Source organism: Peromyscus leucopus, chromosome 16_21 (assembly GCF_004664715.2).
Source record: "Peromyscus leucopus breed LL Stock chromosome 16_21, UCI_PerLeu_2.1, whole genome shotgun sequence".
NCBI classification, from domain to species: domain Eukaryota; kingdom Metazoa; phylum Chordata; class Mammalia; order Rodentia; family Cricetidae; genus Peromyscus; species Peromyscus leucopus.
Window position 1 is genome coordinate 38088350 of NC_051084.1, and position 25141 is coordinate 38113490.

The following is a 25141-nucleotide window of genomic DNA, read 5'->3' on the forward strand; positions in this document are numbered from 1 at the left end:
GCCATCTTGACGTTGTTCGTCAGTTTGAGCTGGGCCGCTGGGTTCCAACACCGCCTTCCCAAGCAGGATTCCTTTGGAAAGCATTTCCCTAGGGGCTGGGCTTCGTGGCTTCGTCCAAATGACTATTTTAGTACTGGCATGCTCCCTCTTGTCCGTTGGTGACCGTGAAGGTACAAAGACTGGGACGTTTGTCTGGATGAAACCTGTAAGCCAGCTGACTCTTGGAATACATCCTGGCCAAAGGTCAGTTCACCTCTGTGCTGGTTAATTTTGGTCAAATTGACACAAACTACAGTCATGTGGCAGGACGAAGCGTCACTGAGAAAATGCTTTGAACAGATGGCCTGTCGTTGGCCAGTCGCCCTGGGGGGGGGATGGTTGGGCATTTTCTTGATTAATGATTGATGTGGGAGGGTCCAGCCCATTGTGGGTGGAGCCAGCCCTGGGCAGGTGGGCCTGGGTTACATAAGACAGCAAACTGAGCCAGCTACAAGGAGCGGGCCAGCCAGCAGGGCTCCTCCATGGTCTCTGCTTCAGTTCCTGCCCTGACGTCCCTAAAGGATGGATGTTGTGTTGTGGTTGGTTTTGATGTCAATTTGCCACAAATTCGAGTCACCCGAGTAGGGAGCCTCATCTGAAGAACTGTCCTGATTGACATGGGAGGACACATCTCAGTGGGGTGGGGGGGGGGAGGACATCTTCAGGTAGAAAAGGGTATTTCAGAAGAAGCTATTTTGCCTTTCTCCCTCCTGGTCCCCCCTTCTGGCCGCCGAGTGGAATTGTTGCTGCTGGTTTCTGCCCTGACCCACACCAGTGTCTCCAAGTCACCATCATGGGATGAGGACCAGTCACTCCAGAACATCCTGGGATCCTGGTGCCAGCCTGGGACTATTGTCACCTCATCTATTGAGTGACTGTGGGTTGTTGCCCCCCCAGTGAGAGACAACGATTCTGGGCCAACTCAGGCTGCTGAGGTTCCCAGCTTCAAGGACTAAATACTGGGTCCTCAGCGGCTCAGATGTGATTTGCCGTTCTTACTGTTTCAAAGCTCACTCGATGAAGTCCGATATAGTTTCTCATATTTTGCTTTTGTTTGTTTTTTCAAGACAGGGTTGCTCTGTGGAGTTTTAGTGCCTTTCCTGGATCTCACTCTGTAGACCAGGCTGGCCTCAAACTCACGGAGATCTGTCTGCCTCTGCCTCCCGAGTGCTGGGATTAAAGGTGTGCGCCACCACCGCCAGGCTCATATGTATGCATTTCAATATGTATGAATGATCTCCTTGTTTCCTTGGTCTCCTTGGTTCTGTTCCTCTAGAGAACCCTGACTAATGCAGTCTGTGACCTGGGGGTGTGAGCCAAACAAAGCCTTCCCTCCAGGATGTCTTGGTCAGTGTGTTATCTCAGCAACAAGAAGCAAAGTACGGGAGCCTCCAGGTCCCCGAGCCAGCTCTGCTGCTAACAGGTGGAGTCTCTGCCCAACACTGTCCTGCAGGACTTTCCTCATTCCTTGCACATCCCTGGAGCCAAGCACTGCTTCTGCTTTCGTGGGTTAACTTCCTCCTGCAGGTGTTTCTTGAAATACTGGCTGCTTTGTACAGGGCTGGTTTTAATCCTAGCCGGACGCCACAGTGTAGCTTTTCGGGCTGTGGTTGGTGATTTGGGATACAGTGGGCTCTGTGGTAGCACCGGGGAACTGGCCATCTTTGCAGGCCATGGGAGAGTGGGGAATAGAGGGGGGGCGGCCCCATGTGGTGTAGACAGCCGTGGGGGTGGGGGGGGCGCCTAGTATAGCCACTCCTACAGAGGGAGTGCTGCCCCACATGGGGTGGGGGTGTCCTCTGATGTCAGCTCCACCCGCGACTGTCAGCCTCTGAGGCACTGATGCCGTGGATCCAGACGCCGCATGGTGGGGGGAGTAAGGGGGGGGAGTGTCAGCACCCCCTCTGTGATGGTCACATCCAGTCTTGACAGTGAGTGATGGAACAGGTGTATGAGTGTGATGTCTATGTGAACGTGTGTGTATGCCTGTGTGTGCAGGAGTGTGTTAGTATGTGTGTCTGAGCATGTGTGTGCTTGTCTGTTTCTGTGTCAGTGGGAACTGTGTGGCTCCCCTTTAGGTCAGAAAGATGGACCTGGCTTTTATCCTGATTCTATCTGCTGGGGTGGGCACCTGGAGCAGGCTCACTGAGAGTTGGGCCAAGTTGCCCTTGGCAACCCGTGTGGGCCCGTGTGTGGTGTTGCTCAAAGCCACTCAGGACATCCCTGTGGCATTAACAGATGCTAGAGCGTGGCATGGGGGAGGGGTGGCCAGAGCTTGTGGGCACCAGCGCTGCCTGGGACACAGGACGTGCCGTGGGCCTAGAGGATGAGCTACCTTCTGGTTCTGAGGGCGTCGTCCTCCACTGTCGTACCCTGGTCCACTGCAGTGTAGGACACTCATGGGCATGATTCACAGTTGCTCTGCTGCTCCACATTGGGTTTTAGTGGCAGCTACCCCCCAGGCCACTGCAGGCAGGCAGGGTCCTAGTGGGATGTGACTTTGCGGGTTTCTGATGCTCAGAGCCACCCAGACTCAGGCAGTAGAGCCCTTCTTCAGATGGTTCTGGTGCGTGGCATCTATGAGGCCACTGAAAGGTGACATGAGGAGATCCTTTTCCAAAGCAGCCACTGCACAGATCTGAGGGTGGAAATGAAATGCACGCAGACATGCTGGAGGTTCCCCTCCCAGGAGAGGACCCCTCGCCCTGTGGAGCTGGGTGGCAAATGCCAGGCTATTTCGCCTCTTATATTGACCTAGGTCTCTCTGCCTGATTTTTCATTGTCCTTCCATCTCAAAATCTAGCGCTCAGTCTGGGGGTGGGTGCTGAGCACACCTGCACACCTGCCTTGCTCAGATACACACTGCTGGAAACATCTGGAGAAACATGGGCAACAGCTGCAACCTCGGTTTTCCTTTTTACAAGTGTATGGCGTTCCTCAGTCAGCCAAGGGCCACCGCATGGGGTGAAAGGGGAACTGGAAAAAGGGAAAAATCTGGCAACCTCCGGGGATTGTTTTTGTTTTTGTAAATGGTGTTTCTCTGTGTAGTTTTTGTGCCTGTCCTGGAACTCACTCTGTAGACCAGGCTGGCCTCGAACTCACAGAGATCCACCTGCCTCTGCCTCCCGAGTGCTGGGATTAAAGGCGCGAGCCACCACTGCCCGGCCTCAGGGGATTCTTAAGAGCAAGCAAGTTGGATCCCCACTGTACCCCAAAGTAGAACTTTCTGGTTAACATTTATCTTTTTTTTTTTCTTTTTAAGATTTACTTTTTGTGTTCATGTGTGTGATTGTATGTGCATGTATGCTTGTGTGTGATTGTATGGGCATGTGGGTATGGCTGCAGATGCCAAGAGGTGGTAGGATCCTTGGAGCTGGAGGTACGTGTGGTTGAAAGGGCAGCGAGCACTGACTGCTGAGCCATCCTTCCAGCCCTTCCATTTGTGTGAAGCTGCTTCCCCTGTGCAGAGACCGCTGTTCCTCCCTCGGTGTGGAGACTGTACACTTTGAATCCACCCTCATTCTGCCAGTGCACAAGAGACCCTGCTGACAACTCAGTCGACGGGAGCTGGTAGCGGCTCTCCCGCCCAGCACTAGCTGTACAGGGAGCCCAGCAGCCCTAAGTGGCAACGCGTAGTGGTCTTGCTGGTTCTGGTGAACTTTCACGAAAAGCTGGGAAGGCTGGATTCCCAAGGACGCTGTAGGATGGCTCGACTGCATTGCCCATCGAAGGCCGCTTGATTTCTTCTCCGGGTACCTGGCCTCAGAACACTTGCTCAGCAGCTGTTACCCAGCAGAAGTGTGTAAAATCCCAGAAAGAGACAAGAAGGGCACACCGGAGCAGGAAGGGCCTCCAGGGAGCTTGGGAGCCGGAGTGAGAGCTGTGGCACTCGCTGCCTGTGTAGTTCTTTCTGGAGAAATACTTACCGTTGGAAAAGGGTCAACAACTTGTTAAAAAGAAAAATGTCTTAGGTGCGCACACACCTTTCTTTTGGGCCTTCTAGACTCTGCCTCTTCCACGGTTGGTTCTGGGGCCTGCGGCAGATGGCATGTGCTGGTGTTCCTACATGGTGCTGCTTTCCACCCACCCACCCATCCATTCAGCAGCTAAAATGCTGAAGGTTTTCTATCCTGGTGGGTAAATGGCTCCTTCTAACTGCCCCCCACTCCCTCGCCCCCCCATCAACTGCCCCCAAGTACAGACATGCAACACTGGACATTTCTGCAGGTGATCTCAGGCCCTTCCTGTGACCAACTTCTCCCTTGTATCTGCTTGTGGTACACACCTGTACACGTGTGATATGTATGTATGTACAGTACACGTGTGTGTGTGCATGCGTACGAGGAGGTAGGTCAGGCATCTTTCTTCATGGTCCCCTTTATTTGCTAAGGCAGGTTTCTCACTGACCCTGGACCTCGTCCTTGGCTAGTGCAGCTGGTCCTGGGGGTTCAGTGTGTCTGCCTCTCCGCACAGGGATTCCAGGTGGCCGGCCACCGGTGCCTTTGCACACGTGGGTTGTGGCGATCCTGGGGACCTGAACTCAGTTACAGCGCTTTATCCACCCAGCCTCTACTTCTTCCCTTGTCTCTTCCTGTCACCACACTCCGGTGTCAGGAAGCGCTGTCACAGCATGCAGTGGCGAGCTGGCACGAGCCCCTTTTTGGGAAGGGTGAGTTGAGTGATACCAGATGGGACTTCACAGCCTCTTAGAAGCTGAGCGCAGCGGGGGACCCCGAGGCTTCAGATGTGTGCTGACCCAGGAGTGGTCAACGGTGTTAGCCACTCTGTTTTTAGGCTGCTCTGTTTCGGTTAGAGGTGGAGGAAAAGCCTCTCCCTGGAGGAATCCAAACAGGCTTCCAGGGAATTTTCTATCAGGGATCCTTCATAGTCATCAGGGAAATTTTAGGAGACCACAGCTGCCTGTAGCCATGAGAAACCACATCATTCTTTAAAACCGACCCACTCCAGAGTGCCATGCAATGACACCATGGCCCACCGTGGTGTGAAAGGCATCTTGTGTGTTAAGAAAACAGAACAAAACAATTCGAGGCTTTTGAAAAAAGCATTTATTTCAAAGTACAACACAAAGTTGTATTTAAGAAATACACAATCTTGTAATGTCAAGACTTGGCTATGTGCATTTCAGTTCATCTTTAAAATAAATTCAGGTATACAAATGGTACATACCTCAAGTACAAACAGCACAGAAAATGCGTGTGGTCTCCTCTGGATGCTTTACATTCAGCCATTGTTCTTAGGCTGGTTTACGTTTCTGTAGTCTGCTTTTAAACCAAGATAGCCTTACTTTAAAAAAATACTCTGTATTTTCAGCACAAAGTCCTCATACATTTTTAAAATTAGATCTTGGCGCATAATATTGTGAAATTATTAAAAACCAAACTTGGTAATTTAGTAAAATTGTCACATGCCAGGACATGTCAATCAACTCAAATTACTCCCTTAACTGTACTGCCAAATTTGTGTTCTTACAGATAAAGAAAGCAGGGAAGAGACAGGTGGGGAACGGGGCGAGTCAAGATTTCAGATGGACAGGTCGTAGAAGTTTGTGGCTGAGTCCAGACTTTTGTCTACAAGCACAACAGCAAATCTCAGAGTATCATAATTGCAAGAAAGATCTGGAAGAAGCGAGTGGAACAAGCCTGCCCTGCACAGAGGAGGAGGGGGAGGGAAGCAACAGCAGCCAGGGCCTTCAGAAGCTGTCTTGGAAACTGGCATATCATGATCTAGATGAGGGGCCCACTCTTGTTTTCGCTTAATTTTAATTTTCATGAGGGAAGTGCGAATTAGACCAAGGGTCAGAGCTTCTTCTTCCGATTGTGGGGCTCCATATCCGCCAGGGGTTGTAGGTCTGTCCCAGGTCATCAGCCGGACCAGAGGCGGAAGGAGCGTGGGCAGTGGTGGAGTTTTCCGAGCCCATGAGACCGATGCTTGACAGCGTGTTTGTTGGAGTGGTGAACGGGAGAGCGCTGTTGAGGTTGCTGGACCAGATCGAGCTGCTGAACGGAGTGGTGGACCACAGGCCACTGGTGTTGCCAAGGATGGACTGTGACAGAAGAGAAACACCCAGCAGTGAGCAGGAGGTGGGCCTGGCAGGCAGGCAGGGGAAGTGGTGAGGCTCACACACAAGATCATACAACAATGGAGTGGCCCACAGACTTCTCAGTTTTATTTATTTTAAAGCATAGTCCGTATATTTAGACACAGCGGGTCTGGGCATGTGCTATGGCATTTTAGGAAGGCTGGTGAAGGCCAGCCTGTGGACCCAGCATAGGCAGCCTACTTTTTATGCATGGGTATCCCTGGGGCACGGGCCTGTGTGGGTCCTGACTTGTATCAAGGTGCAAAGCTAAACAAGTGGGGTGGAAAAGTGACTTGCAAAGCCCCAGCAACAGAATGTGTTGACCACCCGATGTGTGCAGAGAATTTGGTGGCTGCCTTTTAGGAATGGTTGAGGTGCTATGGAAACTGATGCCAGACTGTTACCAAGGAGACAAGCTTTGGGCTCTTTAACAGCCTATGAAGCTTGTGCACTTCCCATCTACCGTGCATGTCTGATTTAGGGGTTTCTGAGGCAAAGGTGCAGGTAGATCAGTTTTCTGCCATGGTTTTGTGAAGGATGAATCCATTATTTTCTTGGCAAGAGGACCATTTGGGAGCACAGTCTTTGCAGACAATTTAGTTAGGAGCAAATGGAAAGAGGAGCTGAAAGGTGAGTGCTTCTCAGAACTTCCCAGCTTGCCGTGGAGGGAGGAGCGGCCGGCTGGCCGCTGGAGCCTCTGCCAGCCCGGGTCACATCACACCTGTGCTCTAGCTCCCCGGAGGAAGAGGCTGCACACGACACATCTGTAAGGGGGCCTGAACCCCACTGCTCAGTTTTCTCAGGACATCCTGATTCATGCTCGTGAAGAGCAGCGGGGACGGACAGAACCAGAGAAACAGTGGAACCTGAGAACGCGGCCCCCTTCCTACCCACCGTGCTTTGCTGCTGTGACTGTAACCACAGTCCAAGGGCAACACGGTAATGACGAAGAGGGCTGGGGCTGGAGTACTCACAGTGGCTGTGTGGGTTGGTGAGCTGGAACTGGCTGGCCAGGAAGGGCTGGGGTCTGTCGCTGGAGAGTCCCAAAGGTAGGAGGGGCCACTGCTGAACTCATTCCAACTTCTCTGGGATGACTGACTGCAGGATCTCGGCAGCCCGAGTTTGCTGAAAACTGCAGAAATAGAGGGTGGGCCAAGTGCCGCTGCCATCACTGGGATGAGAGTCACTCAATGCCATGCACTTCAGCGGCCACACACCTCGTCGGCTCCCACCACATTCTGTGTGGTCTGGGATGTTCTCAAGAACTATGCACATGGCACACAATCTGGACATTGAACCCATCAACAGCTGTCCACCACTGACCTTGTGGCTAATTTGAACTCACACTGTGCCTGGCACATGTAGAGGTTGATTTCACACTAGAGTCCCCCTTAGAAGCTCCAAGGCATGTGCTCTGGAACACGAGCCGACCGGCAGGCACCGTGTCCTCCTGTGCCCTGAGCAGGGCTGTCAGGGAGGACCCCTCCACACGACTGCCGTGTTGTGTGCTGGTTTCCCAGAAGCCCTCCACAACCTGCACCCTTGAGAGCTGCACAGAACTTATCGGCTGCTGAAGCAAGTGAAAAAGAGATCCCCTGCCTAGACCGCAGCCATTTCTCCTGTACAAGTGTCACTAACATGTCAACAGACGTTTCCTGTCTATAGACCTCCTCCTTATAGAGCTGGGGTTAAATACTTACCACCTGTTAGATTAAAAGAATTGCCAAAGGCCGAGAACGAATTGAGGGGGGTGAAGTCAGGGCTGCTTGGATTGCTGACAGGACTCCACAAACCCGAGCTGAAGGTTCAAAGGGGAAAATACAAACAACGGATGATGGTGAGTGAAATGGCCCATCACAGCTTTCCAAGGAGAGGGCTCAGCTATGGAGGCCAAGACAAAGGCAGACCCACAGAGTGGCTGCTGCGTACGATTAGGAAAGATGCCCGCCTGACCCAGGGAATGGCAACCTCTGACAGATGAAGGGCGGGCCACTTACCTGTCTGAGCCATCACTGTCCACAGGGATGTGTGACATGCCAAGGCTGCTGGGAAAATCTGATTTGCTTGAAGAAATTTTAGCAAAGCCGTTTCCTCCTGCAACAAGGACCGTGCATCAGGGCAGGGCAGAGCTGGACAGCCCACTCGTCACGCCCACTGTTCGGGTGTGGCAGCCGTGGGAGCAGGTCCCTTACCCGGGCTCTTGTCGTAGCCTGCGGTGACTGCAGCAAAGGTAGGGTTGCCGTTCTTGCCTGGGAGAGAGGCTGCCTTCGTCAGCTTGCTTTTGCTTCCACTGGGCTGCTTTGCCTTCGTGTCACTTGAGGAAGAAGCAGAGAGAGCGCCTCACTGCTGGGGCCTACAGTGGAGGAGCGTCGGGCACCTTCTTGGGTGGGAGCGGGCTTCTGCTGCGCCAGACCCAGGGATGACAGCCCAGGATGGCTCAGAACACAGCGAAGCCCTGTGAACGTGTTCTGGGGCCCAAGACAGCTTAATCACACAGCAAATGAGGGGAAACACAGGAAATGGGAAGCTAGGAAAGACCAAGGCGGGCTCACAATTTAGGGACAGAAAAGGTGGAGATCACAGTTTGAAGACTCTGAAGGAGGCCACTTAGCGAAGAAAGCTGTCAGCTAACTGGTGGTGCTGACAGACAGGACAGGCCCGTTCTCAGGCCTCCTTCCCCGGGACATGGTTGCAAACAGTGAGGGCCCCAGTAAAGTAACACCCCCCCCCCCCCCCCGCCACTGTTCTGTCGGCCACGGCCTCCACTGACCACTGGGAGCAGCCTGACAGCAGGAACTAAGCCTGTGTGGGACTGAGATGGGGGTGGTACAGAGGGACGCCACCTGCCTCTGAGCACATGTCACTTACACGGCACCTTACACACGGTCACAAATCCTTCTGGCTGCAAAGCCAAAGTCAATAACCGGTGTCTTCAAGTCACTGCTCTGTCCTTTAGGTTAAAGCTTGCCTGGCTCTTGGATGAGAACACAATTCTAGAAGACTTAACAGACTTGTGCGTGGACAGAGTAAGATCACTGCTGGGTCGGGAGCCTCTAACAGGAAGAGCTGCCCCCAGGTAAGGGACCTAATGATGGAACATGGGTCTGCCAGGCTGAGGGTGTGGCTGCTAAGTGTCACCGTGACAACGGGTGCTGGCGTGGGCCTACCTGCTGGAGCTGTTGACAATGCTGCTGTAGCTGCCACGGGACGTGAACGGGCAGGGAGCGGTGGGCGGAGATGGAGAGGAGGCCGCTGTTGGTGAGGTCTGGTGGTGTTTTAAGAAAATGTCCGCATTGAGGGTTTGCAGAGACAGCTTGTAAAGACTGTCAGTGGCTGGAAATGAACAAAAGGTCCCGTGAATGTGACATTTTAATCTGGACTCTTCAAAATAGTTATTTTCGATATTCTAAAACTGTGAAATTCAAGTGCTTCTATAAAGAACACAAAGCGAGTCTCTTGTGCGTTCCCTTCAGAGGTGCCAAAGAGAGGGGAGATTCGAATCTCTCTGTGCCCTGGGCTTTCAGGGAACGCAGACGCTTGCTCCACAGATGAAGGACAGGGTAGTCGCCCTCTTCACTGCCACCCCATGCGCAGCTGAAGCCACTGCCAGGGGACCCACCCGAGGGAGGCTGTGCCTTCTCCCAGGGCTAACTTGCAGCAAGTAAAGCGCACTTGTCCTCAAGTCCAGCGAGACCCCTTCTCTCAGCCTCAGTGTGAAGGGGCAGCTGTGGCCCTGGTCTGCGAGGCTGCGAGCTCTCAGTGTATTCTTGGCCCTGAAACAGAACGTCTATCCAGCTGCTTTAAACACTTGAGAAAAGTATTCTGATGCCATGTCTGCACTCAACTGGAAACAGGAGTCATTAACAGGAAATCTATCACTTCACACCGCTACTGTGCACCCTGGGGCTGCTCCTAATGGGGGTGCATGGGGGGGGGTTCGCCCACCTCTGCACAGCACCCCACAGGCTCCAGTGCCCACTTCCCCACCCTCCCGAGTCTGCCCTGCTTCTGGAACTACAGACTGCTCTGTGATGATTCCATGCCAGTGGCACTGACACCGTTCTCGTTCCTTAGCCTGCAGCCTGTCCACCTTCACTCCTGGCCACAAGGGGGCCGGCTGCTCTGTTGTTGCCCTGCTGCTGTCCACACCCAGTGCTCACCTGACACACTGCTGCTGTCCACACCCAGGGCTCACCTGACACACTGCTGCTGTCCACACCCAGGGCTCACCTGACACACTGCTGCTGTCCACACCCAGGGCTCACCTGACACACTGCTGCTGTCCACACCCAGGGCTCACCTGACACACTGCTGCTGTCCACACCCAGGGCTCACCTGACACACTGCTGCTGTCCACACCCAGGGCTCACCTGACACACTGCTGCTGTCCACACCCAGGGCTCACCTGACACACTGCTGCTGTCCACACCCAGTGCTCACCTCACACACTGCTGCTGTCCACACCCAGGGCTCACCTGACACACTGCTGCTGTCCACACCCAGGGCTCACCTGACACACTGCTGCTGTCCACACCCAGGGCTCACCTGACACACTGCTGCTGTCCACACCCAGGGCTCACCTGACACACTGCTGCTGTCCACACCCAGGCTCACCTGACACACTGCTGCTGTCCACACCCAGGGCTCACCTGACACACTGCTGCTGTCCACACCCAGGGCTCACCTGACACACTGCTGCTGTCCACACCCAGGGCTCACCTGACACACTGCTGCTGTCCACACCCAGGGCTCACCTGACACACTGCTGCTGTCCACACCCAGGGCTCACCTGACACACTGCTGCTGTCCACACCCAGGGCTCACCTGACACACTGCTGCTGTCCACACCCAGGGCTCACCTGACACACTGCTGCTGTCCACACCCAGGGCTCACCTGACACACTGCTGCTGTCCACACCCAGGGCTCACCTGACACACTGCTGCTGTCCACACCCAGTGCTCACCTCACACACTGCTGCTGTCCACACCCAGGGCTCACCTGACACACTGCTGCTGTCCACACCCAGGGCTCACCTGACACACTGCTGCTGTCCACACCCAGGGCTCACCTGACACACTGCTGCTGTCCACACCCAGGGCTCACCTGACACACTGCTGCTGTCCACACCCAGGGCTCACCTGACACACTGCTGCTGTCCACACCCAGGGCTCACCTGACACACTGCTGCTGTCCACACCCAGGGCTCACCTGACACACTGCTGCTGTCCACGCCCAGTGCTCACCTGACACACTGCTGCTGTCCACACCCAGGGCTCACCTGACACACTGCTGCTGTCCACACCCAGGGCTCACCTGACACACTGCTGCTGTCCACACCCAGGGCTCACCTGACACACTGCTGCTGTCCACACCCAGTGCTCACCTGACACACTGCTGCTGTCCACACCCAGGGCTCACCTGACACACTGCTGCTGTCCACACCCAGGGCTCACCTGACACACTGCTGCTGTCCACACCCAGTGCTCACCTGACACACTGCTGCTGTCCACACCCAGGGCTCACCTGACACACTGCTGCTGTCCACACCCAGGGCTCACCTGACACACTGCTGCTGTCCACACCCAGGGCTCACCTGACACACTGCTGTTGAAGGGTGACTTCTGTACAAATGCTCAGAACCTCTCCTGCTCTCCTCCTGTGGCCCCTTTTCTGACCTTCCCCTGGTGAAAGATCAATACTGGTGCAGGCTATGCTCTGGGATGGTCTGGGGAGGAAATCTTAGAGCAGGAAAGTGTTGGAGGCTTGGTCCAGCAGCAGTGCTCAGTGTGAGGGCTGTTAATCTAGTAGCTTCCTAACTGTTAGGAAGCTGGGGTGTGACCTTGAAGGGCACATCTCTCCCTAGACCCTCTTCTCTCTGCTTCCAGGGTGTCAGGAGTTGAGCAGCTCTGCTCTGCCACACCCTTCTGCCATGCTTTCTGCTCTGCTACAGACCTAAAAGCACCCGTCAGCTGGCCGTGGACTGGTCCTGCCACTGGGAGCCCAGACAGCTTTCCTTTTGGGTTGTTCACGGCAGAAAAGCTGGCTAGCGCCCTCTGCTGGCTTGTTTCTCCTGAGCGCTGCCCTAGGGAAGCTAGTGTGGACAGGCTCAGCAGGGCAGGTGCACTTGACAAATGCAGATGGGATGAAACTGAGGAGGTCAGAACAAGCCTTCTGGAATAAGGCCTGAAGCCGGAGAAGAGAGGAGGCCCAAACTCATCACTTCATGCAGTTAGAGAGCCTTTGGCTGCAGGTACTATCCCCTACCCCCAAGATGGTCCGGGATGCTTAACAAATCAAACAGAGAGCAAGGCAGCAAGCAGTACTCCTCTCCGTTGCCTCTGCATCAGCTCCTGCTCCCTGGTTCCTATCCAGCTTGAGTTCCTGCCATGACTGCCTTTGAAGATAGACCGTGATGTGGAAGTGTAAGAAAACACCCCTCCCCCAGTCGCTTATGGTCATAGTGTTTCCTCACAGCAACAGAAACCTCATCAAGACAAAGCTCCAGCTAAGGGCTGCCAAGTGGATACGACCCATTATACACGGGACACCGTGCCTGTGACAACTGCCTTGACCTAACTCGGACTCAGTGGGACGACCGAAGGGCTCTGAAGTCAGCAGTGTCCTGCTAACAGACACTTGGAGGTGTGACCTAGGAAAGATGGACACTCTTCTGGCTCCTCTGGCCACGTCAGGGGCAGCGCAGCCCTGGCCGAGCTATGCAGAGAGCATGGTGGGGAGAGCAGGCACAGGGCTCGCTCGGGACCAGGTCTTCTCCAGCAGAAGCACAAAGGCGGTACAGACGCGGGCCTTGCATCAGCTTTCCCTCCAGCTGGCCGGGAGCTCTGGCCGGGAGGACTTGGCAGAGCTCTCGGCCCGAAATCCCATGGAGCTGGAGCCCACTGGCCTTCCCACTGTGGCTAGCTGCTGGTCAGGGTCAATGTCTAGAAGGCTGGCACCCCTCCTCTCTGGTGCTCAGTTCCACGAATTTGTTCAGTTACATCCAAGAGCTTCACCTACTGGCCTCAGAACAGTCCTATGAAACGGGACCTGGGGAGCACGGTCCTGCTTCCTTGGTGCAAAGGAAGGCCCCAAAGTTCCAGGGAACTCTAAGGAGACAATCATTCTCCCAACAGGTATGTACCACTAGTTCATGACCTCCGGGATGACCAGACTTGCATTTCTTACTACCTTCGAAAAGCTAAGGACCGTCTGATGGCAAACTGTGGCACCAGACTCCATGGAGCATGTTTGGTTCATGCATTTAGGTGCAAAGGTCAAGGTGGCGTGCTTGGTGAGCACCTCACCTCAAAGTTCAGCTTCTTCCCCCTCAGCTGACCCAGCGCTTCGAGTACCCGGGCCTCCTCTTAACCTTCACTACTCAACCCGACTGCACCCCTGCTTCTCATTTCCTCCTCGGCACAAAGCAGCCAGTGCAGGTCCGCGCTCCCACAACGGTGAGGGGATGGATGTCGGTGCTAGAGCTGGGACAGTTTGTCTCCCCCGACCCAGCCCTGCTCCTAGGACAGTGGTTCTCAACCTTCCTGGTGCTGTGACCCTTCAATACAGTTCTTCATGGTGCAGTGACCCCAACCACAAAATTATGCTCACTGCTCCTTCAGAACTCATTGTTCTACTACTATAAATCGTAATGTAACTCTCTGATGTGTGACCCCCGTGGAAGGGCTGTTCCACCCCCAAAGCGACTGCAGCACCCAGGCTGAGAACTACTCTCTTAGGACCTCCTTTTCTTGGTTCTTTGGTCTCCATGTCAGGCTGAAAGGACGAGTGAGATTTCTACCTTCCCTCAGTAGAGCGGGCTTACCAAATCTGAGGCAAGGTCAGGAAGGGGGTGAGAAACACGCACACAGGTGTGTAAGGAAAGCTGGGAGTGAATGCATCTCCGCAGAGCACTGCACTCTGTGGGGTCACACTCCTAGAGAGCAAAGCACCTGTGGATGGTCCCTCTCCTCTCCAGGCAGAGAAAGGTGCTGACACACCAGCTCCCTGGAGCCAAGAGCCCTACTGTGAACCCCCTATTACTTTCCCTGGTGTCAACACCCCGGCTCCAGCAGCATCCCTTGCCCTGGCCAGACAGCTGCACCCTGGGCTCTTGCTGGCTAGTTGAGGTTGGCTGTAGTGGGGCCACCCACAACGATCTCTTCTGAAAACATCCCCAGCCTGCTGCAGCACCTGGAGCTGGGGGCAGCTCCTGGAACCCAGCGGCTGCTACCCCCCTACTTACAGCTGCTGGGCTTGTGAACTGGCACAGCGTCCCACTCTGGTGGGGGAGAGTCTTTCTCACCCTCGGAGCTACTGGTACTCCCCAGTTCTTGACTGCTGGGGAGGAATTTCGAAAGGCCAGCTGGCCTGTTGTCCACTAACTTATTTGTACCTGCATAGAAATCAGAAAGGAAAGTTAATGGGGAGGGTTTGCTTTCCTGAGTCTGCTTCATTGAATCCTAAACATGGCCTTGGCTTCATAATACAGCTAGCAGCTAGTGACTGACTACCAGCCACTGATGGTTATGAAAACAATGAATCATGAAAACATCTCTGTGATCAACATGACAATACCTTTTGTTTTCTGGGAATTTCGTGATTTGGATCCACTCGTTAGTGTAGTTGGAAGAGGAATCTTGGTTGGGAGATTTCTACGCTGTTTATTTTCCAGTGAGGGGTTATATGGGAGTTCGAAGGAACTGAAAGAAAAACAAGGATGCAATAAAACCAATTTATCCTGTTGTTTGGAGCAAGGGTGTATGTCATTCAGAGCATAATTATCCCATAGTTCAACTGCATGCCTTGTTGACAGGGTTTCCTGCCCAGTTCTGTGCTCTAAACATTCTGGGACTGCTGGTGCGTGTGCGTGTGCCTAACCTCTGCTGTCTTAAGTGCAGACAGTGTGCTGAGGTGCATATTTGGAGACAGATGAGGGATCTGAATGCCTGCTCCGGGAAATGTGTGCATGAACTTGCGGCACGGAGCCAGCAAGGGCAGCTGTGCTTCGGGTGAGTCTCTCCAGGACTTCTGCCACCGTGGAGCCCTGAATGTATTTTCCAACAGAGATCTGACAAAGAGCTGGAGCCTAGTTCCAGCCACTGCAGAACTAGGTATTAGCTTAAGTAAGGTAGCAGGAGCAGTACTGCCTGAGGGTAACAAAGGTGTTCTTTACAAAGCTGCTTCTGGGACACCTACCAAGGTGGATCTGGGAGGCTGGCTACAGCTAGGCAGTGGCCCCTGGGGGAGAATCACCAGTGTTGGCTGTTAACGGCAGAAAAGCCAAAGGCTTACTTTTGGGCACAGATATGTGAAGCCTATGCACATTTTATTTTATTTTCTTCTTTTCCAGTGCTGGGTATTAAATCTAGGGCTTTGTGTATGCTGCTCACTTTCTCTCCCCCTGAACTACATCTTCAACATTTTCTTTATATTTGAGCAGAGACCTATTGAGTCATCTAAGCTGGCTGTGAAATTGCTGTGCAGCTCAGGCTAGCCCCTGAGTTTTGATTCTCTTCACCCTTTGAGTAGCTAGAAGCACCAAATGCACAGCCATACTCAGCTTTGCTCAGGTGTTTTTAGAGCTGTGCTTCCTGTCCCCAACCCTGTGTGTGTGGCCTCAGCACATCCCTCAGACCCCTACCCTGCTCTGGCCCTTAAGTTCTTTATATCCCCCATCTTGACTCCACTCGCACCCCAAGTTCTCATTTCTAGGGTGCTGCCAATTCCTGTTAGGTTTTAGGTATAAAATAAACCACCATACTGATTCACATCACAGTTCAAAGGCTCGAATAGTTCTACCTTCCCAGACCCAGGGGCCCCCAAATACTCATGGCTCTCCTACTCCCCAGCAAACCAAGAAAATAAAGAAGGCAAAGTGTGACTTCACATGAAGCACACCCATTTCAAGAAACTTGTTTAGCTATATTTATAAGGGACTGGGGTCAAAGGACATTTGTTTTTGCATATGTCACAAAATTCTCATTCTCTCTCTCTCTTTCTCTCTCTGAGACAGGATCTCCCTTCAACTCACAAAAACTGCGTGCCTCTGCCTCCCAAGTGCTGGATTAAAGGTGTGTGTGGCACCATGGCAGGCTCCATAAGTATTTCTGAAGTTAGTTAAAGAGATACCAAACCAAACAAACCAGACGGTTTCTGTTAGCCCAGATAAATAAAATTTTAAGTAGTATAACAAACTGGAACCAAACCAAACCAAACCAATCCCCGCCCCCCCCCCCCCCATTTCCCGCATGACTACCATCACCACAGTGTACACAGCCCTCTGCGCTTCTTCCACTTCTGGCTGACACGGTTACTTTACAACCCCACATTCTAAAAATGGCGGAAGACTCGACAGACACGGACACCCAGCCCCTTGGGGAGGCTGGGTGGGTCCTATTGGGAAAGTCATCTGTAATGCTGGGGGCGTCTATTTTACAAAGCTTCACTCTGCCACTGTAAAATTAATGGGCTTTTAAGAGAAAAAGGTGCCAAACTATTTTATTTTTTGCTAACGCGATATTTCTAAATTAAGCCAGATGGTTTCTAGAAAAAGTTTAAGGCTTTTGAGTAAAATGGACCATAGTCAACCGACGTGAAGTGACTCTGTCTACAAGGGTGAGAGAGTCTTCAAGATCGCACCTAATAATGGTCCACTGATTTGAGAAAAATCAGTAGACAACAGCAGTCAGGGCAGCTCAGGCCCCGGGCCTGGAGGAAAAGAGAGCGGGCCACAGCCATCAAGACCGCAGTAGCCTGTCTGGGACAATCTCTGAGGTGCTCCTTGTAAATCTGAGGCTCAGACTAACACTGACACGACATGGCTTCGCCCTTCCTTCCCACGTCTTCCCCACCTTCCTCTGCATCAGCTCCCGCGGTGCTAACACTGAAATCAGTTCATCCGAGGATGCTAACGCAGTTGAATGAAAATATGAACAATCGGGCTGGAGAGATGGCTCAGAGGTTAAGAGCACTGACTGCTCTTCCAGAGGTCCCGAGTTCAATTCCCAGCACCCACATGGTGGCTCACAGCCATCTGTAATGAGATCTGGTGCCCTCTGCTGGCCTGCAGGGACACATGCAGGCAGAATACTGTATACATGATAAATAAATCTTACCGTTACCTCTGTGCACAACTGAAATGGCCCTCGGCCTGCGAACAAATTCAACCCAACTCTCAACAGATTGCTAACCCTGCCCTCTACACACCGGGCATCAGAAGCAGGTGGATGTCCCTAACCAGTGACAGTGTAGATGCTAGACAGGCAGCCCTTGGCTTTTGGGGTCCAGCCCCCCTAGAAAGTGACTAGAGTGATGCCTGGCTCCAGCAGCGACCCATGACACTCGCTGTGTCTCTGCACTCACCTGACTTTCACATCTGTTGGGATCTCTTTCTTAACATTTAAAAGCTTTTTGCTTTTTTGCTTCACTTGAGACATGTCGCTTTCGTGTTTTTCTGGCATGGCTTGTTTTCCCTTTTGCCTTTCTGTGTCCTGTAAAAGATGCATATGTAGTTGCTCAGAGGATTGACAGAATGACTGAAAATGGTTTTACTTGAGATGAAGACACAAAGCCTAAGGTAACAGCTATACATGTCAAATACCCAGAAATAATAACCGCCCTTTCAGACAGAGCCTCACTGTGGAGCTCCTTGCTGGCCTGGAACTTTCTATGTAGACCAGGCTGGGCCTTGAGCTCAACGTTCACCTGCCTGGGCTTCCTGAGTGCTGGGATTAAAGGTATATACCATCACATCTGTCCCCCTGACCGCCTTTCTTGAAATCTGTTGTAGCTGTCAATTTTGCAGCTGCTTTTAATTTAGTGTAATGGTATTCTGATGAGTGTGAATTATAAAGGTCATTTAGGTTTACATGCATGTCCTAACAAGAAGGTGGGCAGTGGCAGCAGCCATTAGTAGCTTCTTATTAAAGTACAGGCAGTAAAATCTTGTCTCCGTTTATAAGAAAGATCCAGCCAAGACTGCTGCAAAGCCAAACACTTGCAGCAGCATGTGGTACCCCTCGCACAAAGCTCAGCCCAGACTGCATCTGGGAGGCACCTGGCGGCTCCACTGCAACTAGCCACAGCGCTGTGGTAGGTGTACGGCTCCCCACGTGCTGCACCAGGAGGCAGAGCACGAAGACCCATTCACTTACTCAGCTCACATTTACTGGCTATCAGCTTGGTGCCAGGCAGTGGGGTTACCAGGGAGACAAAGTCTCTTCCCCCGGGCCATCAAGCCTTGAGAGAGAGACACACATGGCAGCAGTGTGGCCTGTATCGTGAAAATGTCCCCTGGCCATGGCAGAGCCCAGAGGATTTCTTAGGCCTGGCCTGACTGAGCAGCTTGCCTAGGCAATTAAAGCTGCACCGTAAAGTCCATACTACACAACTGGCCACCATTGCTGCAGTGAGCATTTTTAGAGTAATGTGACATGTTAACATATCCACATATGAGCTCAGAGGAGCTGTCTCCTGACCAGGCTGTGAATCCACTCAAAGACTGCTGATGCTGCCTAGGAAGCTGCGCACATAGTGGGTGGTGTACCAAACACAACCTGGTTCGTCATCACACTGACCCAGAGCACCTGGGCTGATGGGCAAGGCACACTCAGCAAAGTGCTCAGCCATGGGTGTCAGGGTCAAGCATGGGAGAAACATAACCCACCATCTGTCCGTCCTCAGTGTGGTTAACAGGCAGCCTAAACTCAGCAGGCCAGTTTACTTAGCTGTTGAAAGTACATAAACAACAGGTAGTGGCTCCTCAGGCCACCCTCCTCCCTATCCTATGCCTTCAGGGACTTTCTGAACCCATGGTTAGATGCAGGGCACAGAGCAAGAGCTCTCTGGAAGGCTGTGAGCCTTATCCTTTCACAGCAGAGACACCTCTCTCCAGCCCAAGAGCTGGCTAAGTAGAGGGCAAGGCCTTCTGTCCAGCACTGCTACCCAAGCCTTAGCACTTAGGTGCTCAATACACATTTGGTCAAAGAATGGGTAGACTAGGGATGCCATGAGATGGACAACCCGCACACTGAGGCCAGTCAGAAGAAATGCAGCCTCGAAGGGAGGACTAGCAGGCCTGGGACTTGGAGGAGTGAGCTCTAAGCTTTGTTGGTGAGGAGGCACATGGTACAGAAGATGTGGGAACAGAAGGCATGAACAAGTGAGGTGGTAGAGAGAATGATGGTGGCCGAGTTAGCCAAAGAAGAGACACTGAGGGTGATCAGAAAAGAGGCTGGAAAGGTAGGCAGGGAAGGTCCTGGGATGAAAATGCTTGCCAGATGCTGACACTGCTGGGACTCCACCCAAGGCTAGTGACTGGTATCTGGCTTCTCTGGTTATTTGCTAAAACAGGAACCAAGTCCAGTGCTCCAATACAACTTACAAATTATATGGAAGTAGGCAGAGCACCAGGTCAATGGCAAGGAAAGGCAGAGGGGGCAGGAGGACATGTGGGATGGTACTTGTGCGTCTGAGGAAAAACGTTAAATCACCCAGTGGGCAGAGCTGGGCATGCTTATGAACGGATCACTTAGGCCACTAGACAGAAACCAGAAGCCGGATTCTGGTCCACAGCCTGAAGCACTGCAGAGACCATCTTAAATCCGAATATACTCCCCTAAAGTGGAAAATGCCAAAGCAGAGCCAGAGCCTGCGTCTCTGCACAGCATTTACAACTCACATGCTGGACATGTGCCCTGCTGTGACATGCCAGGTGTTCAGCAGTATTATTCTGAATGTTCCATCACTTTGTGCCAGCGTGTCCTGGGCTGGGCTCTGGTTCCAGGTGACCACTAATGGTATCTGGGCCCTACTCCCTCTGGGAGTTACTGTTGCTCCCACCTGGGGTGTGACCTGTCACTGAAACCCTGTTTCCAGCATGACTATAGAACTGAACAGGTTTCACGAAGTAGCGTGATTACTATCCTGGCTGCTCCCTAACTTTTCAGCAGGGTTTCAGGTTCTAACTAATATTTTGAAATGCTCTTCCCCAGGTGAATGACATCATCGGATCCCAGAGCTGGGCTGGTTTCTGCAGGGAGAGGGATGTAGGCATGCCTGAAAACACTGAGGACACATGCTCAGTAGGAGTGACACGAGACAGGACTTTGTACCTCCCTGAGGAGCGGCTCCGTGTCGGGGTTGGAGGTCTCTGTGGTGGTGGAGGAGCTGTCGTCATCGGCCAGGGTGTCCTTTAGCTCATCCTCCTGGGGCTTTCCCTTTCCCCGCCTCTCCTTCTCCTCTGGCTTCTTCGGAGGCTTAGCCTTGCGCTGTTGAAGAGATTTTCCTTTCCCTGGGGATGGAAAATCAGAGGAATAACAAAGCTTGATCCAAAAAGCTTCAAACCCAAAGCCAAACTTGTAAAGTTCTGTTTAGAGAGGGGCTGGTTTCTTCTTTCTCTATGATTTTTCCTTCTTGGCTTAAAACTGTCCAAATTGGGGTTGGCTTTATGAGGAGGTTGTTTTAAAAAGCTGACTTTGTTGAGACACAGCTGACGTGCACTGGACTCATCTCACAGGTACAGTCTGGTGAGTATGTGTAGACTTGGCTGATCTGGCAAACTGGCCTGAAAATATCTGCCAGAAAGTGATGGAGCTTTGAAAGGAATCCTGAAAGCCTCTGGAATGTGTGGGGAGACTATCAGTGAGGAAACTGTCAGATGAACTTTGGCATCACCTGGAGGTGCTAAAACCCTGGTAGCTGAGCCATGCTGGCTGGATCCCATCCTGGCCTTTCCTGTTTGCAGGGTCACAGTGAGGAATTACAAAAGCCCTTAGAACAGCACTGGCACAGGAATGCCATGTAATGTCACACTGGCTATGTACAGAGTCAAACAGGAAGCTTAGTATTTTAAACGATCTGGATGCTACCAGAAGCAACCACAACATAGTCTCAGCCATGTTCCAGGTGCCAGAAATACAGTACTGAAAAAGTAGAGCCTTGCCTCGTGGAGCTATGCTCTACAGAGTCTAGAGAGAGGCAGAGAAATCTCCAGATTCCAGCCCCTCAGCTCGAGCCCACAGACCCAGTCAGAGCTGTGGAAGGCACACTTTCGAGCAGCAGTCTCTGGGAGGCGTCCTTTCTAAACACAACAGTGAAAACAGTGACGGCACACTTGACCTGAACACTGACGTTTGATGCTTTTCTCAAACAATGCCCCTGCTCCTGGCCACTCTGCGGATGAAAATTTCGGCATCTATAATGGGGGGTGGCAAACTCGAGGTGTGGGTTAAATCTGACCTATGCTTGTGTTGTATGGTTTGAGAGTGGAGAATAACTTACGTTCTTAAGCGGTTAGAAAAACAAAGAAGTCTGGTACATGTTGGCAAGCGCTTCCCCACTGAGCCATACCCTCAGCCTCATCTAGGCCTCTACAATTAACTTCTGTCTTCAGTACTTTGAAGGTTTCCGGCAATCCTCTCCTGCTGTCCTGCTCCTCATTCAAGACACGTTTTCTGGGTACTGCATGAGTGTATCCTCCCTCCTCAACCATGCTGGCACCCAACGCCATCCATCACCTTTGGAATTTCATTTTTCTGGCTTCATGGAGAGGCACACTGCTGTGATGGGCCTGACCATGCTGCTTTCTGGAGGTTTGTGGAAAACTCTGGGGCTTTGGATTAAGAAAGTGGTGAGTGCTGTAGGTGGGGCTCAATGGGCGAGCCTAGTGGGAGCTTGGAAGACAGTAGTGCTGGGGTCAAGGTGGACTATGGAGGCCCAAGCTCGAGAGGTTTCAGGGAAAGGGAAAGAACCTTAGTGACCATTCTTGTGATATTTTGGCATAGAATGGTTACTTTTTGCCCTGAAGAATCTGCTTGAGGCTGAAGAGTTCCGGTCTACTTTTGTTGGCAAAGGAGATTTCCAGACAGCCTAATGTCGATTCTTTCTCATGGTTACTAGTGACTACTTTCATGCAGTTCTACAATGAAAAAGAGTAAGTAGGGCAAAAAGAAAATCAAAATGTACAACTTGAAGAAAAAGAAAGCCCCAGCAAACTGAATGTTGGAGCCAAATCCTATGCTAAAAAGATGAGAAGTTTCAAGGCCTGATGCAAAATGGATTAAGGAAGTGGTACCTCAGGGCAAGTCCCCACCAGCTGATCCTTCAACTTGGGAAAGGAAAGAGTCCCTTAGCCCTAGATCTCTTCTGGCCCCCCCAAATCAACAAGTCAAAGCTCATGCAAATGTAATTCAAGGAGGGGGCAGGTTCCATCCCACACAGGCAGCGGAGCTTCATCAACCAGCTGTTTGTGGTTCTGGCTTGAGAGTCATAAAGAATACAGGAGTAAAAGGCCGGGATTGCCTTAGGGACCCCAAAGCCCTACAACAACAGAGCTGTAGGACGCCAGCCAGAGAGAGCTACACGCAGGAAGTGGAAGCAACCCACAAGAGGGAAGTGACTTGTCCTCAGCAAAGCTGGAAGGGCAGAGCCATGTAAGCCCTTTGACACTGGACAAGGAGCTACAGAGCTTGCCCAGCTGGTTCTCAGTCTTGCTTTGGTCCAGTATTTCCTCACTATGCTCCCTTTCCTCCCTTTTGGAATGATAATATATATTCTGTGCCAATGTATGTTGGAAGTATGTGTTTTGCTTTATTTTATGGGGGTTACAGTTAAGAGACCGCTTTGAGTCCTTAAGACTTTGGATTTTTTAAACTCTGTTGAAACTGAAAGACTATGAGGTGTTGTCAAATATTATTTTAAGTTATGTTACATTTGTTTATGCCGTGGAACATTTGTTTAATGATGCAAAGGTGTGCTGCATTCTTCTATGTTGCATTTGTTTAACTCTGTGAAGCTGTGTTACTGTGCCTGTCTAAAGCACCTGACTAGTCTAATAAAGAGCTGAATGGTCAATAGAAAGGCAGGAGAAAGGATAGGTGGGGCTGGCAGGCAGAGAAAATAGAAGGAGAAATCTGGGAAGAGAGATTGAGGAACTAGAAAAGGAGGAGAGGAAGATGCCAGAGGCCAGCCACCCAGCCAGACACAAAATAAGAGGGAAAGAAAAGATATATAGAAATAGAGAAAGGGGAAAGCCTAGAGGCAAAAGATAGATGGGATAATTTAAGTTAAGAAAACCTGGCTAGAAACAAGCCAAGCTAAGGCTGAGCACTCATAAGAAAGTAAGACTCCATGTGGGGCTGGAGAGATAGCTCAGAGGTTAAGAGCACCTACTGTTCTTCCAGAGGTCCTGAGTTCAATTTCCAGCACCCACATGGTGGCTCACAAACATCTGTAATGAGATCTGGCACCCTCTTCTGTGTACATAATAAATAAATAAATCTTAAAAAAAAAAAAAAGAAAGAAAGAAAGACTCCGTACGATTTATTTGGGAGCTGAGTGGTGGGTCCAAAAAAGAGTAAAGAGTAAAAAACAACCAACTACAATGGAGACTTCTGAAGCTGAACTAAATGCATATTGCACTGTGATATGGCCACAAACCTATGGGGGCCAGGGAGTGGAATGTGGTGGTTTGAATAAGAATGGCCCCCATAGGCTCATTTATTTGAATACTTGGTCCCCAAATGGAAGAACTGTTTGGGAAGGATTAGGAGGTGTGTCACTGGGAGGTGTGTCACTTTTCACAAGTCCAGTTTAATCTCAGTAGTATCCCTCTGCTTCCTGGCTGTTGCTTCAAGATGTGAGCATCCAGCGCCTGCTCCAGTGCCCTGCTACCTGCCATGAGAATCATGGAACCATGAACCCCCCCTTTACAAGCATCGCCTGGTCACAGTGTTTTGTTACAGCAACAGAAAAGCACCTAGGGCACCTGGCCTGGTCCTGCTGCAGCCCAGCACTTGCCCAGTCACCACGAGGAGCCACACGCCACACTCATGGGAATCTTTTCTCCCTTGGTCTCCTACCTTTTATGTACCTTATCTGTAACTCTGAAATCCACCTCACCCCAAAACTGTTTTCCCCTAACTTGCTTGAAATGAAATGTACTATGACTGATGATTTTTGGTGGTACTACCCAGCTGAATTGATGAAAGCCTGCTTGTTGCCATGGGAATCACACAGTCTACATGCCACATTTCTCTCCAAAGTTCTGAGTTCCCAACCTCTGTGGCTCTGGATTGTTCTAATCTGAGGCCTTGTTACTGCCAGTAAGTTTGATTCCTGTTACACTTCAGCAGCTTACATCCAAGGCTGCACTCGAGAACCTGTTACTGCCCACACTGTTTACTCTGAAACCTTACACCCATGCCGCACTGTTAGACCTAGCTCTGTCATTTCTTGTCTCATTACCCCACAACTGGCCTTGTTGTTCACACTCTACCTGTTTGTAAGGCTCCTTCAGGCAAAAACTCTTTCCCTGACCCACATTGTCTGGCACATCCCTTACTCTGTCCCTTTCTGCTGCTGTCCCTGTCCTATAGGGCCAGCGGCTTTGGTTTCACAAATTATTATCTCATTTGCTTCTTTTGCACCCTTTCCTTACTTAAGAGTCGTCAGGGTGTAGCCTTGCTGGCCTCAAGCTTGTGACCACCTCCCCACCTCCGCCTCACCAGTACTGGGATTACAGATGTGTGTCACCATGCACAGCTAAAAACCCTATTTTTGAGGGTAGATGGTTTTGGTTTTAGCACCATTTTCAAAATAATTTTTAACAATGGCTGTAACACAGTTATCACAGGCAGCTGAAAGGGTAACAGGATATGCCATCCAACAGGTTCCTGATTTGAGAAGCAAGAGGAGAATACAGTGTTTTTGTTTTTTTTTTCTTTCCTGAGACAGTGTTTCTCCATGTAGTTTTGGTGGCTGTCCTGGATCTCGCTCTGTAGACCAGGCTGGCCTCGAACTCACAGAGATCCGCCTGGCTCTGCCTCCCGAGTGCTGGGATTAAAGGCGTGCGCCACCACTGCCCGGCCAGCTCTATCTTTTATGACTATTGGCTGCTTCTGTTTGCCCTGTGACACAAAAGACCTGTCGTTCACCCAGGAAACGGGTACGAGCTACCAAACACTTGCCACAGTGCTGCCTAGACTGCTTACAATCCTGACCGC

The 25141-nt window shown here is 51.7% G+C and overlaps 1 protein-coding gene across 1 annotated transcript in view; it reads right to left on the bottom strand.

The window, feature by feature from the left end:
• Nucleotides 1-5082: 5082 nt before the first annotated feature.
• Nucleotides 5083-25141, bottom strand: part of Tmem131 (transmembrane protein 131) — a 162231-nt gene continuing 142172 nt past the window's right edge. Inside the window, exons 32-41 of the mRNA XM_028865673.2 lie at nt 20252-20430; nt 17502-17629; nt 14715-14839; nt 14383-14532; nt 9307-9472; nt 8332-8453; nt 8137-8233; nt 7840-7937; nt 7114-7271; nt 5083-6103 (exon numbers count right to left, since the gene is read on the bottom strand). Of these exons, the coding sequence (XP_028721506.1) occupies nt 5819-6103; nt 7114-7271; nt 7840-7937; nt 8137-8233; nt 8332-8453; nt 9307-9472; nt 14383-14532; nt 14715-14839; nt 17502-17629; nt 20252-20430 (1508 nt within the window). The 3' untranslated portion in view covers nt 5083-5818. The remainder of the gene's footprint in view (nt 6104-7113; nt 7272-7839; nt 7938-8136; nt 8234-8331; nt 8454-9306; nt 9473-14382; nt 14533-14714; nt 14840-17501; nt 17630-20251; nt 20431-25141) is intronic.